The 12,561-nt window shown below is 39.5% G+C and overlaps 1 protein-coding gene across 1 annotated transcript in view; it reads left to right on the top strand.

The window, feature by feature from the left end:
- Positions 1 to 12,561, top strand: part of cpne5a (copine Va) — a 67,398-nt gene that overhangs the window by 49,843 nt on the left and 4,994 nt on the right. Inside the window, exons 14-17 of the mRNA XM_008318171.3 lie at positions 6,017 to 6,063; positions 7,219 to 7,400; positions 8,054 to 8,181; positions 10,247 to 10,349. Coding sequence (XP_008316393.1) covers positions 6,017 to 6,063; positions 7,219 to 7,400; positions 8,054 to 8,181; positions 10,247 to 10,349 — 460 coding nt within the window. The remainder of the gene's footprint in view (positions 1 to 6,016; positions 6,064 to 7,218; positions 7,401 to 8,053; positions 8,182 to 10,246; positions 10,350 to 12,561) is intronic.

The raw sequence follows: 12,561 nt of genomic DNA, 5'->3' as shown, positions 1-12,561 counted from the left end.
ATCACAAGAACAGACATCTAAGTTATGGCTAACCTTGAATAAAGCTGGGGTTTGCTGATGCTGCAGTGTGTGCTCGTCACACCCACCAGTATTTCTCACATTAAATTTAAGATGGCATATTTCTGCATTTTTTAGAGGAATAGAAACTTCGCAGCATCAAGTGACAGAAGGCATTCTCAGGAAATGGTGAAATAAATGTCTAGAATATTCCACCGTAATAAAAGAGCTAAAATAAGATTAACAACATTCTACCTTCAGAGATCATTTTGACTAAATTATTAACTAACGTTTCAGCTCATTTTTACTCCCTAAGTAACAGAATTATATTCTGAAAGAAATGCACACCAGAAATACTGCACACCCCAAACCAGAAATATATTATTGTCAATGAAAATGTTTATTAATAAAAAAAAAAATCCTACATAGTGTCATAATGAGTTCCAAAAATGCTTGTCATACAGAAAAAGTGTAAACAAAAATGCATAATGAGTTCCAAAAATGCTTGTCATACAAAAAAAGTGTAAACAAAATGCATGAAAAAAAAAAACAAAAAAACATAAGTCAGAGGCTTGCTCAGGGTGTAGTACCATGGATGCCCAGCAGGGTTTGGCACCTACAAATGTTGCTCAGGGTGTAGTACCATGGATGCCGGGTTTGGCACCTACAAATTATTAATTTAACTATAACTATAACTAACTTCCTTTGGGGTCAATTTAGTGCCATCACCAAGACTAACTTTAAAAAAAAATTATATCATAATAAGACTGATGCTATAGCTTTATGTTTCGTGTTATTTCGCGTTCACGGTTAAAAGTAAAAAGACACCAGTTTTTTCACTTTATTTTAACACTCTTAACTTAACTTTAAACACTTCAGACACTTGTTTCCTACAGAGACATAACAGTCAGGTGTTTCCACGAATCTGATCATGAATAAACAAGTCAAATCCATCTTCTGTGAAATGTGAAGTTAATGTGCACGTGTTGCTGAAGGACGTTCCTTTGTTATTTATTCTCTGTATTTAAACGCCACAGCAGGACGGAGGAGCTGAAACATTAATCAGTTTCAAGGTTAACACTACGGCTTATTTATCTATAATAGAAGCAGTAATCTTCAACTGCGAGTGTTGAGGCGATGATACCAGACGTTAGAGCGTCCATTAACTGTTGGAACCAAGCACGAAAGAAGAGTCCTTTCATTCTCTGTCCAAGATAATCAGAGATGTTAGAAGGGCTTTCTTTCTTCTGGTTTCTGTCCTGAACGGATGTGTTTGACTGGTGACAGAAACACTCATCATCACAATCATTCCAGTTAATGTAAAAATCACCAAACAGGTCACGTCAGTATTGTGTTGTGATCTTTTTTGAAGGTTCTTTGAAACGCCACGGAGACTGAGCTTCCTGTTTTCCTCGTTTCCCTGATGTTTTTATGGGAGAAGTGGTGGAAGTATGTCATCAAAATCTGACAGCAGTGAAGAGAATAACAAGAACAACATTTCACTGCTCTAACTCTGGGTCTACTGCTTTATAATTGTCAGTCTGTTGGTTAAATACATGTACCTGTTTAATGAGAAGTAACCAGGGTATTTCATGATTGGGTTTTATTCAGATTTATTTTCATTTGATTAAAAAAATGGATCCTCGTTAGAAATGTTTTGATTCAGTTCTAGACGACCTGTGGAGCTGCTCTCAGTTTGACCTGCAGGTTTCAGAGAAAACAATTACAGTGAGGTTTGATTTTAGTCAATAATAAAAAAAAAATCTACTTCAACTGTTGTGGGAGTTAATGTCTAAGTTTTAGTATTTTGACCTAGTCGGCTGGAATTGACACGCCATATAGGAACATACATTAGCCGAATCATAAAGAATAGCGCCACACAGTGGCAAAGGTGATTGATGCTTTTGCTTCATGCAAATTAAATCACCAGTTCAGGTCTTTCTGTATGGAAGTTGTGTGGTCTTCAGGGACCGTGGTTCACTCCAGGGACCGTGGTTCACGTCTCACAGTCAAAAAACATTAAGACTCAGTACTGACCGTTAGTGTGAATATATTTCTTCATAAATCTTGCCAAATAATGTACTTGACATTTTTTTATGTAATGTCGGTGCAGTAACAATCAAGGAAATGGGAAATAACTGCTGTGACACAGAATGACAGATTTGTTTGATATAAATCAGCAGTGATGGACATGTTCCACTGGAGCTGATCGTCAGGATAGAGCAGCCTTGTTTTTATTCATACATCGTTACCTTGTACGTCTGCACATCAATGACAGACTGACAACAAAGGCTTTCTGTTGTCATCACTGTCATTTTTGAAAGGGTCACTCCATCATTATGTTGCGATATTTCCTGAAGCTCAAGCTTCCAATCATCATTCAACACTCACTGCGGCAGTTACAACAGTCCCTGCTGTTATCACTGTCTGCCTAATGTTTTCTTGGGGAAATTCCAAAACCACGGAAGTCCCTGTGCATTTAATTCTCTAACAGATAGCATCGAAAACACGACAGCTGCAGACAAAATACCTCGATGTGTTTATCATTTGTTTAGAAGTGCCGCGGTTTCCTGCCAAAATGTCTCTCCTGTTGCCACAGCTCATTGTGTGGTGAAACAGATGCAGTGTTGGAACGACGTTCATTCACAGATGATAGAAATGTGCTGCAGACATATGAGATTCAACAAACCATTCTGCTCTTTACCCAAATGAATTCATGACCTTCCGCTGTTTGACTTCATTTTTATTCTCATTATGAATAACTTTACTGTTTCTAAAGTTCCATCAAAGCTCTGCTGATTTCCCCCTATTAGAACTGTTTCTTTCTGTCACTGGTGTTTTTTTGAATTCCAAAGCTCCTCAAATTGTTCTGTGTTCTGGGTGAGTTAAAATAACATTTATATTCTCAACATCAATTTGGAATCGTCTCCATTTTAATTGAATCAGTGGTGAGATAAGCTGTCCAGTCGTCAGTGTGAAGCACCGTGCTGTCGAGATCTTATTACGGTTTAATAGTTTCATTCCAAAAAAATTGCGTCTCGCACCAAAGTGAGATAACGATGCAACAGGCGGTTAAATATTTGTAGAGAAAGATCCGGAATTTTCCACACGGCTTCAAAATGTCTCACTGCAATAATATCTGAACAGAAAGACAGCGTAATATTTGCAATGTCCGGTCTTCACTCAGTTTCACATTGTGGTTCGCTGTTTGATGGACGTCTCATTTTGTTCCGCAGTAGAACCATTCTCTGTAGGTCCGGGTGACGATTTATAACCTCCAATACCTTTGAATGTAAAAAAAAACACATCTTTGAGGCAGTTTTGCTGTAAGAATTTCCATGTTACCATAAGGGATAAAGTCACATGGGCCGAGGACCGTCAGCTTATCAACATAAACTGAAAGACAATGAAAACCTGATCTTTTGTCGATGATTTTTATCACATTTATGAATGTTAATGATTTTTGTTGATTAATCACAATTAATTGACGGATCGTGATAGAGTTGGACAAGGTCAGTTGGTCTGTAAACACATTTCCTTTTGGTCTCATGAATAAGTTTCCAAATTGTAGGTTTGAGGGTTTTTTTGGCAACAATTTTATGGGCGGCTTCTTTCCTGAAGTTGTTGTTTTTTTGTGTGTAAATAATAAGAACAGCACTCCCATTTGTCCCATTTGTCCCATTTGTCCCCTGCTACACGCTGTAGTGTCAGATTTAAGCACATACTGTTGTGCAGCTGTCTTCTCCTCCCCGCATTTTACAGCATGTACAATATGGCACCTAACCCAGATTTGCTGTTCTGCGGGGAATTCACATCATAAAGATTCTTGACATATGGTGTTTGTGCGACTGGAGGGAAAAAGTCAATATGAAGCAGATACATCTGTGTCTAATTTGAGCTACGGCTATAATTCAAGGTGACGCCTGGACAATTGGAGAAGCTTTCATTTTAGCCGAGAGAAGATTGAAAGCTGAGCGAGATACCAGAGACAAAACTAAAGCTCAGCCAGAGAATTACTGGATCTGCTCTGCTGGAGGATTTGAACTGAGTCAGGTTGTGAGAGGACGCTAAGAGGCAGGTGTCAGATTTACGAAGTCACGATCAAATACAGGAAAAAGGATGACACTCCATTAATTAAACCAAGAGATAAGTGCATCAGTACAGAGAGAGTAAAACAAGTGAGGGTCAACTGAAAAACTAGCCGCTCTCAAGGACCGTAAATTGATTGTTTAAAAAAAAAAAAAAATCATATTTATAGAATCTGGTCTTCAGCCGCCCTTGTAGGACGACCTGCAGACCCAGCACTGCTGCAGCATCAGTCAACATCTAGTCAGATTGATTTTTTTTGTCACAGCTTAAATAAAACAGGCAGTAGAATTCCCAAAGAGACAAGTATGTAAGTGAAGAAATGTTGAACAGCAACATACAGTTTTAGTATTTATCACAGTTTGTTGGAACGTTTGCCTCAGAGCTGATAGAAAGTGACATCATGGCCGTATAAAAAATTGAACGTTTAATAACTTTTGAGAGGGGATCAGATTTATCTGTAGCTCCATCTCATGTGCTACAGATTAGTAAGTTTGATGAAAGGATAACAGCTAGAATGAAAAAAAAAGGTTTAGAGGACAGTAGTGAGATCTGCTATGACATGTCATTTGGAAAAAGTCTAAAAGAAAGGGAAGTGAGCTGGAGTTGGAGCAGGAAGATGCCCAGGGTTTAAAAATAATCATAATGTTCTATTGTGTGGCCATAAAAAGCTTCTGCTAAAATACTGTTGTTTGAAAATAATTAAATTGCATTGATTTTCCAATGTAATTGATCTATCCGTGTAATTTGTTTTTAATCTGATCAATAGCCTGGCCACTGTCTATATAATATACATCTAGTTCTGCACAGTGCTGCGGTTCTTGTTCCTCTAAATTCTTGGACTGAGGAATCGATGCGGTGGTTAGCCGAGCTGACTCCAGTTAAACAGTTACTGTCTGAAGCCGACATTCATTCTCAGACAGTAGCTGTCTAATTAGCCGTTTGATTGACAGCTCCCTTGTGGTCTCGTCTACAGTCCAGCTCTGGGCCTCAGCACAAACTCACCTCTGTGATTCTCTGTTGCCAAATATTCAAAAGTCCCCAGTTCCCAACTGAAGCAGCGCTCCGCTGTAGCAGTTCCCCTCCGTCAGCTGGCACAGTCCGGCTCAACGCTGATTAATGAGCCGGGGTCACAGTCTCCTCGCCGGGCCACCATTATCTCTAGTACTGTGCTCATGGTAATTTCCGAATTCGGGGCAGAATCGGAGCAGGCAATCAGAGCTAATCACAATGAAAGAGCACAATCTTTGATCTCGCTCGCCTTCTCTTTACTCTGCATGTCCGTCTGATAACGAAAACAAGTGAATCCAGCACAGACTCATTTGGCCAGGTTTGGTTTCTTTTCATGGTTTAGGCTGTGATTTCAAGGTCATTGAAAAAAACCATCATTTTCTCTGCCCTTTTTTTTCATATTTTCTACCACAAAGTTGCACTGAACAGAAAGCCTTGATTGTCGTATTGAACAGAGTAATTATCACGAGGACGAGGAGCATCAGAGCAGCTGTGGTCTGCCTGACTATAATCTAATGTACAATGCTCTTGGTTGTGTAATCACTCTTCAGTCTTTGTGGGTAGAATAAACAGTGTGTCTGGAGCAGAAATGATTGGGTTTTTTTTTTAATGTTTCAAAATTGCCAATTTCCTGTTCCTGCTCCATCATAGAATCCATGTGTTGCTGTGACTGAACGTCTGGCTTCTCACACTTCTGTCCCTATAAATTAAGCCAAGAAACGTTTGTTGGACCATTGTGAAAGTAGAAAGTAGGTCAGTGACTAGCACTGCACCATTGTTTCAGTTTGGTCACACCTTGTCTCTGACTGAGAGGCACAGCCAGGAGCAGAGTAGACTCCAGGAACATGACTGAAGTGCAGCTCTGAGGATTCCTGCATGATTCTTCGTTAACTTCCTCCTTTCTCCTGTCAATCTGTTTCAGGACGCAGATTCACTTCACAGTGGCCATTGATTTTACTGCATCAAACGGTGAGTTATTCCTCAGCCCTCGCCCTGCTCTGCTCTGCCTCCACGTGTCACGGTCTGATGTATGACTGCAGCACAGATGAAGGATGTTTCTCTGTTGTAATATTCTTCCGTTTAAATCGATGCGGCCGTAAATGCCTCCTGCACACGTTTAATCATGTTTAGACAAAGATGAACATGGTTAAAATAAGCAAACATTAGCAGTTGAGGGCACCACAACAAAATATATTCAGGTAATTAATGTCATACTTCCATGTACAAAGGTGCATCAGAATAAATGAGAGCGTGGGCTTTTATTAACATTTACTTCTGCTTCAGACTAAACTCCATTTCCTAAAAGGTTTGGACGACCTGCCCTGAGGAAATAAACTCAAACTATTATTTACTGGACACAGTGACCTGGAAAGTCTCTTCCTGTTTATTGACCGCTGTTTTACAGCAGGACTGTTTCCAGTACAATACAAACTGATGCTTGAACGTCATGCACATTCAGCAGCAGTTTTCTCCTTGATCTTAATGCAAAATGTTTCTCCTGGCACTCTCTTCTTAAACTTTTACCACTAACATCAGAGGGACGCCTGCGTTAAAATGGAAATACCACACAAGTCAATATGGTTCTTTAATGTCCCTGGTACTTAACCACTGGAGGGGGCTATTGTAGCCATTATGTGAAGTAAAATAGCTGAATTTAAGACAGATTTTGGTAGATCATAACACACCCACATAATAATAATAATAATAATAATTTGAACTTTATTGATCCCATATTTTGGTAATTCTACAACCGCTACACTATGGAACCGACTAAATGTCGGTTAAATGTTGAAATAGACACTTATGGATAAGACAAAAATATCATTTTTTTTCAACATGTTTTATTCCATTTTTTACAGAAACAGCAAACACATCATCCATCTGATGTTTGACCGACTGTAACCAGAGAATTAATATTAGACTGATGACTCACTTCTCACCCACAGAACTGCTCTTGTTTTCCTGTTCAGTAACTATCACAACACTGCTCATTACCAGCTGCACAGAACTATCCAGAAGCTCCACTTCAGTCTGTGTTCACTCATGTGTCTCCCACCTCGGCTGTCAGTCTGAACTCACCCCTCTGGTCTGCATCACTGACTCTGATTCCTCTTGTCTTGAAAGGAAATCCGTCCCAGTCTACTTCCCTCCACTACATGAACCCATACCAAATGAATGCCTACGCCATGGCCCTGAAGGCCGTGGGAGAGATTATCCAGGACTACGACAGTGATAAGATGTTCCCTGCGTTGGGTTTTGGTGCTAAGCTTCCTCCAGATGGAAGAGTCTCCCACGAGTTCCCCCTTGTGAGTAAATGATCACGTGTATTCCGACTTATATGTATAAATTTAATGTCAAGAACTCGATGTGACAGAGAATGAATATTTCCTGTTGAAACAAACCTCCCAGTGGTGTTTAAAAGTGGGAGTCCTGTTGAAACAAACCTCCCAGTGGTGGGAAGGCTAATGTGTGTGTTTACAGTAACCTCTCTCTGAAATGTCAAGTATGGATGTGTAGGTTTTCATCTGCAGTATGGCTGTTTGCTGTACACATCGGATGCTGCGTTACCTCGTCGACATGCATTATTCAAAGCCGATTCTTTTCAGCTTTTATAGTGCAAATTAGTCTTGGTGAGGCTGAAGGATTCTTAAATCAATTTGACTTTCCTCAGCCAGCTAATATGATTCCGCTGCGACACAGTGCAGCCTAATGAGAAGTCTGTTGCCTGCATTACTATATATTTACATTAGAATATGCAGATTGAGATTCATCACAGCTTATCACACGAACTTCATTCTCTGCTGCTCTAATCTTCTGAGTAGGATTTAAAGTCATTTCATATCCATTCGTTAAAGGAAAAGTGTGAAGGAGGTTTTCAGTATTATTATTATTATTATTATTATTATTATTATTATTATTATTACACGTATTGTCAATGTTGACTGTGGTTTCCCCTCAGAATGGAAACGTGGAGAACCCATACTGTAACGGCATGGAGGGGATTCTAGAAGCTTACCATCAAAGCCTTAAGACGGTTCAGCTCTATGGACCCACCAACTTCGCCCCTGTTGTGAATCATGTGGCCAGGTAAAACTGAACCTAAAGCAACAGAAAATGGATTTTGACATTTGTAGTTATTTTGAAAAATAAGTAGAAAAAAAAGGAAATCCTGTTTAAACCACATCCTTTGGTAGATTTGGTTTGTAATCTGGAGCTTTTCAAGAAATTATTTTTTAATCAAAATTATTTGACTTTTTTTTAGCATCTTTCTTGGTGTTTTGTGGTTAAACCTTGAATAAGGAAGTACCTTTTGCAGAAACCCTTCACTTTTTCAGAGACGTGGTTTCATCATCGCTCCACGTGTGCACAGGGATGGTTTTTGTTGAATTTCTGCCTCGGGCACTAACTACAGAATAAGCTCAAGTACAAGTACAACATGTACAGTGTAAATGTGCATAATAATTTAAAAACATGACTAAACACCACAGTTTGAGTCACACTTTTTAGTATTTATTTTATTATAATAAATGGAAGTCAGATTGAAGTCAGATCATGAACTGATGACCCAGGGGCATGAATGATTAATGTCCCAGTCCAGCTTCGTGTTTTTGTTTTCAGTTCTTTTTGCTCAGGGCGACATACAGAAAAATATTTTTTATTCAAAAATAATTATTCAAATAATCTGTGATTATTCACTAGATCTGTTGAAGGGCAGAAAGTCAGATACAATATATAAAAAAAACTTTAAACCTTGAGAAGCTCTGTGTTAGAAAGAACAGGTAAAATAGGTCAAAGGTCATGAATTATTAAATGCAGGCAGTATTTTATATGAAAGGCAAGAGGTGGCGACTCAGACAAAGCTGACGTTGAGTGATGATGAATAATTTGTGGTGCTTTGTTCGTCTCTGTGTAGATAGCACTTCTGTGTTTTCGCTGCTTCAGTTCAGTTTGCCAAATAGCTCCGAGCTACTGTTGTCTGCACCGCAGTCGGCCAAATTACCTCCAATGTTTCTTTGATCACCTTTAAAACCCGTCTTCAGTCTTCCTCCTGTCACTGACTGGACCTGCTCTTCGATTTTAAATGTCAACTCCTCACATTGAAACACCGTCTCACCTCCGACCTGCCCTCGGTGCTCACACTCATCCGACATGTTTTTTGCCTTTCCACCTCATCAAGTCTGTTCAATTGAGCGCAGGGCAATCAATAATGTTCTGAAAGAATAAGACTGCAGCACTTGCATAAACAGTTAAATGAATTATTCATGGGGCCGCCACCAGTGGGCGATTGAAACTAGGCCACACTCGCTGCGGCGGCGGTGTCTCTGATGGGGTTTAACAACAGTGTCTGGTTAAACCTCCGAGATGTGAAAAACCGAAATTAGGCTTTTGTGTCACATGGTGGACAAAGAGGAAGAACACTTTTGGTTCTTTTGTTTCATAATTTGCATCATAATAGACTTTCTTCTTACTCAGTCACCCTTCAGACCAGGGAAGTAGATTTGAATATACTTCATATGCAAGAAAAAACCTCTAAAGTTCTAGTAAGTTCTACTAAGGAGTTGTTTGACAATCATGGATACATGTAGTTTGGTTCCATTCAGTATGTTTGAAGTTTGAAGTTTCCTCTACAGGCCTTTATAAAATGGATTATCTGTATTCTTATCACTATTAAAAAATAAATTGATGCCTGCGCAAAAAGAAATTACAATTCATTACAAGTCAGTAAATTATAGTTCCCAACACCCCTGTGGATCCCACCCCCAACTTTGGGACAGTGTATTGTTTCACACACTTTTTTTAAACAACTGTATTATTGTTCTAGTTCAGGAATATAAATCGAGTGCATCTTCACATGTGATCGGGGAAAATAAAAAATAAAAAAATTGAAATAATTCATTTTAATTTGGATTTTGGAGAAACCTGAATTTTGCCTGCGGTCCAGATTTGGTCCAGATTTGCCTTACAAGGAACAGGATTTTCCTAATTCAATCCTACATTTATTTAACAAATAGAATGAGGTCAGGGAGTGAAAATACAACGACATAATGTTTCAGTACTGTAAATGTTTTTCTGAAAAACCTTTAACTACATATTCAGACGGCGTACCATCGACCCCTGTAATCCACCCTTTGCTTTGATTCCTCCATTGCAGATATGCAGCAGCAGTCGAGGATGGCTCTCAGTATTTTGTCCTGCTCATTATCACTGATGGCGTCATTTCAGACATGGCTCAGACCAAAGAGGCCATCGTGAATGTAAGTCCATCTCTGAAAGTAGCCGCAGGACATTCTCCTCCTCTCATTTTCTCTCTGTCAACACTGCAGCTGCTTTTAGCTGAGGAGCGGCTCCCGGCCGTTCTCTCACTCTCAGGCTTTTATAATCCAGCTGCAGTAGATTCAAGGATTTACTGGGTGTTTTCTGCTCCACTTGTTTCATCTCCTCTGCTTTGGTCCTCCGTCCAAAAATGTTGCTTCTCTCATTAAACTGCTGTGAAGTCCACGGGGTTTAACTGAGATTTGGCGTCAGGTCGACGGCTTCACCTCACTGGAGGCGTGGGTCCTAACACAGACGGCCAATTTGGTCAGATAAATGTCCGTTTGTTTTTGTTTTCTCCACCTTCGGGTCTTCTGTTTTTCTAACGTCTTCGGTGTGACGCTGCTTCGCCCTCCAGGTTCACTGGGCTCTGACCCACAGCAGACTGGGTTTAAAGGGAATTTGCGACTGTTAATCAAACTTTTCGAACAGCCACACCTTCCTTTTAAGATCTTGTCTGCTGCTCTGCACCGCTCACAACGAACCTGCTGCTCTGCACCGGTGCACCCTCACCTCACAGTCTGGATCTCCTCTGATCCCAGGTCTGAATGACCTGTTTCACCTGTAGTCGTGTTGAACACTCAGGTGTTGGAAGAACTTTGTCTCAATGCTTTTTTTTGGGTGTTTTACTCACTGTACTACAGTTTCTTTACTTTCAGAGAGAGACAATACGAATCACCACACCTATAAATTATACATGTAATAATTATCGAGATACATGTTAAACTTGAACCCAATGCAGTAAAATATAATGGTCTGGACCTGGGTGTCAAGCTAATATTAGCTCGGGGGCGTGGCCTCACAGTATAATAACATATGTAATAATAACAGTTCATTAACTCTACATTTGATTTGGTGCAAATAGGGCAAATATATTGTTGACAAAAAAGTAAAAATGAAGCTATTAAAGCCATAAATAATAAAAAAAAACTTTTTTAAGGGGAAAAATATTCCATTGGATAATCTTGGTTTTTTGTGTGTTAAATTGACTGAACATGCAGACGGTGAGAGCAGGGAGTGTGAGCTCAGACACTGATGATGAAGTGAGAATCCCCCGAGTGACTTTATGGTGCAGGAAAAGTAACAAATGGTGTAGCCTGAATAATTCAGCCCTGGATACAGAATCTGATCTGGCAATCATAGGTATGTGCCTTTGAGGGGAGTTGTTGCAGCAGAGGGAAAGTCTACGCATTTTATTTGATGTAGGGAGCACAATGTCATGAAGAATGAGTGCAGTGGAGGCAAAGATAATTCAGGACAGAAGGAAAACTGGGGGGAGAATAATCAAGGAGAACGTGGAGAGTCAGTTCCTGGTCTGTCTGTTTACTCTTATCCATGACAGGCTTCCTCCCTCTGGAGGTTTTTCCAGGAAGCTGACCTACTTCTACCTCTCTAAATGCACTTCTGTCACAACCATATCATTCATTCATGCCAAAGCTATTTTCACATTCTCTGCCTAAGGAGCAGGGGCTGAAATCACTCCGTGGACTGAGCTCCACACCACGAACTAGAGGGAAAACACTGTAATGAAAGCTTTATTATAGTGTAATCAGGGCGCACCGTGATCTGGTCTTTAACAAGGTTTTGGACCTTTTAAACATCTAAACATTATTTATGAATTAGTCCACAGGATGCACTGGGTTTTATTAATGCAGCATTTATTGAGTTGACGGTTGCTCGTGTTTTCTTATCTGTTATTTTTTATCCATTGCTGTTAAAACATTATGTACATATTCAAGTGGCAGGAGCCTGGAGTGCCTCAGGGATCAGTCCTGGGTCCCATCGGTTTGTCTGACTTACACATATAGACTGAATCAAAATGTGTTGATTTGAGGTTTCACTTGTTTGTAGATGACACCATGATTTATAGCAATAAATGTTCTAATTTTTATTTTAATGGAGAACTTTGAATTAAACAACAATTTAAAAAAAACAACAAAACCAAACTTATTTAATTTGTATTGGGTGAGGGTAAAGTACACCCTGGACACCCTCCAGTATAAATAATAAATAATGACGTTTTTATTCTTGGTGAGGATGACGTCCAGTTTTGTTTGTTTTGTTAAAGCTTCTTTTCTTTTAATCTACTATGAGACATTACTAATGAAACAAAGGTTCAAACCAGGACGTTATCTTTAAAAAACAAGCAGCCTG

The sequence above is a fragment of the Cynoglossus semilaevis genome, chromosome 10, assembly GCF_000523025.1.
Source record: "Cynoglossus semilaevis isolate Cse_v1.0 chromosome 10, Cse_v1.0, whole genome shotgun sequence".
NCBI classification, from domain to species: Eukaryota; Metazoa; Chordata; class Actinopteri; order Pleuronectiformes; family Cynoglossidae; genus Cynoglossus; species Cynoglossus semilaevis.
This window is presented reverse-complemented; position numbering and strand designations above follow the sequence as displayed.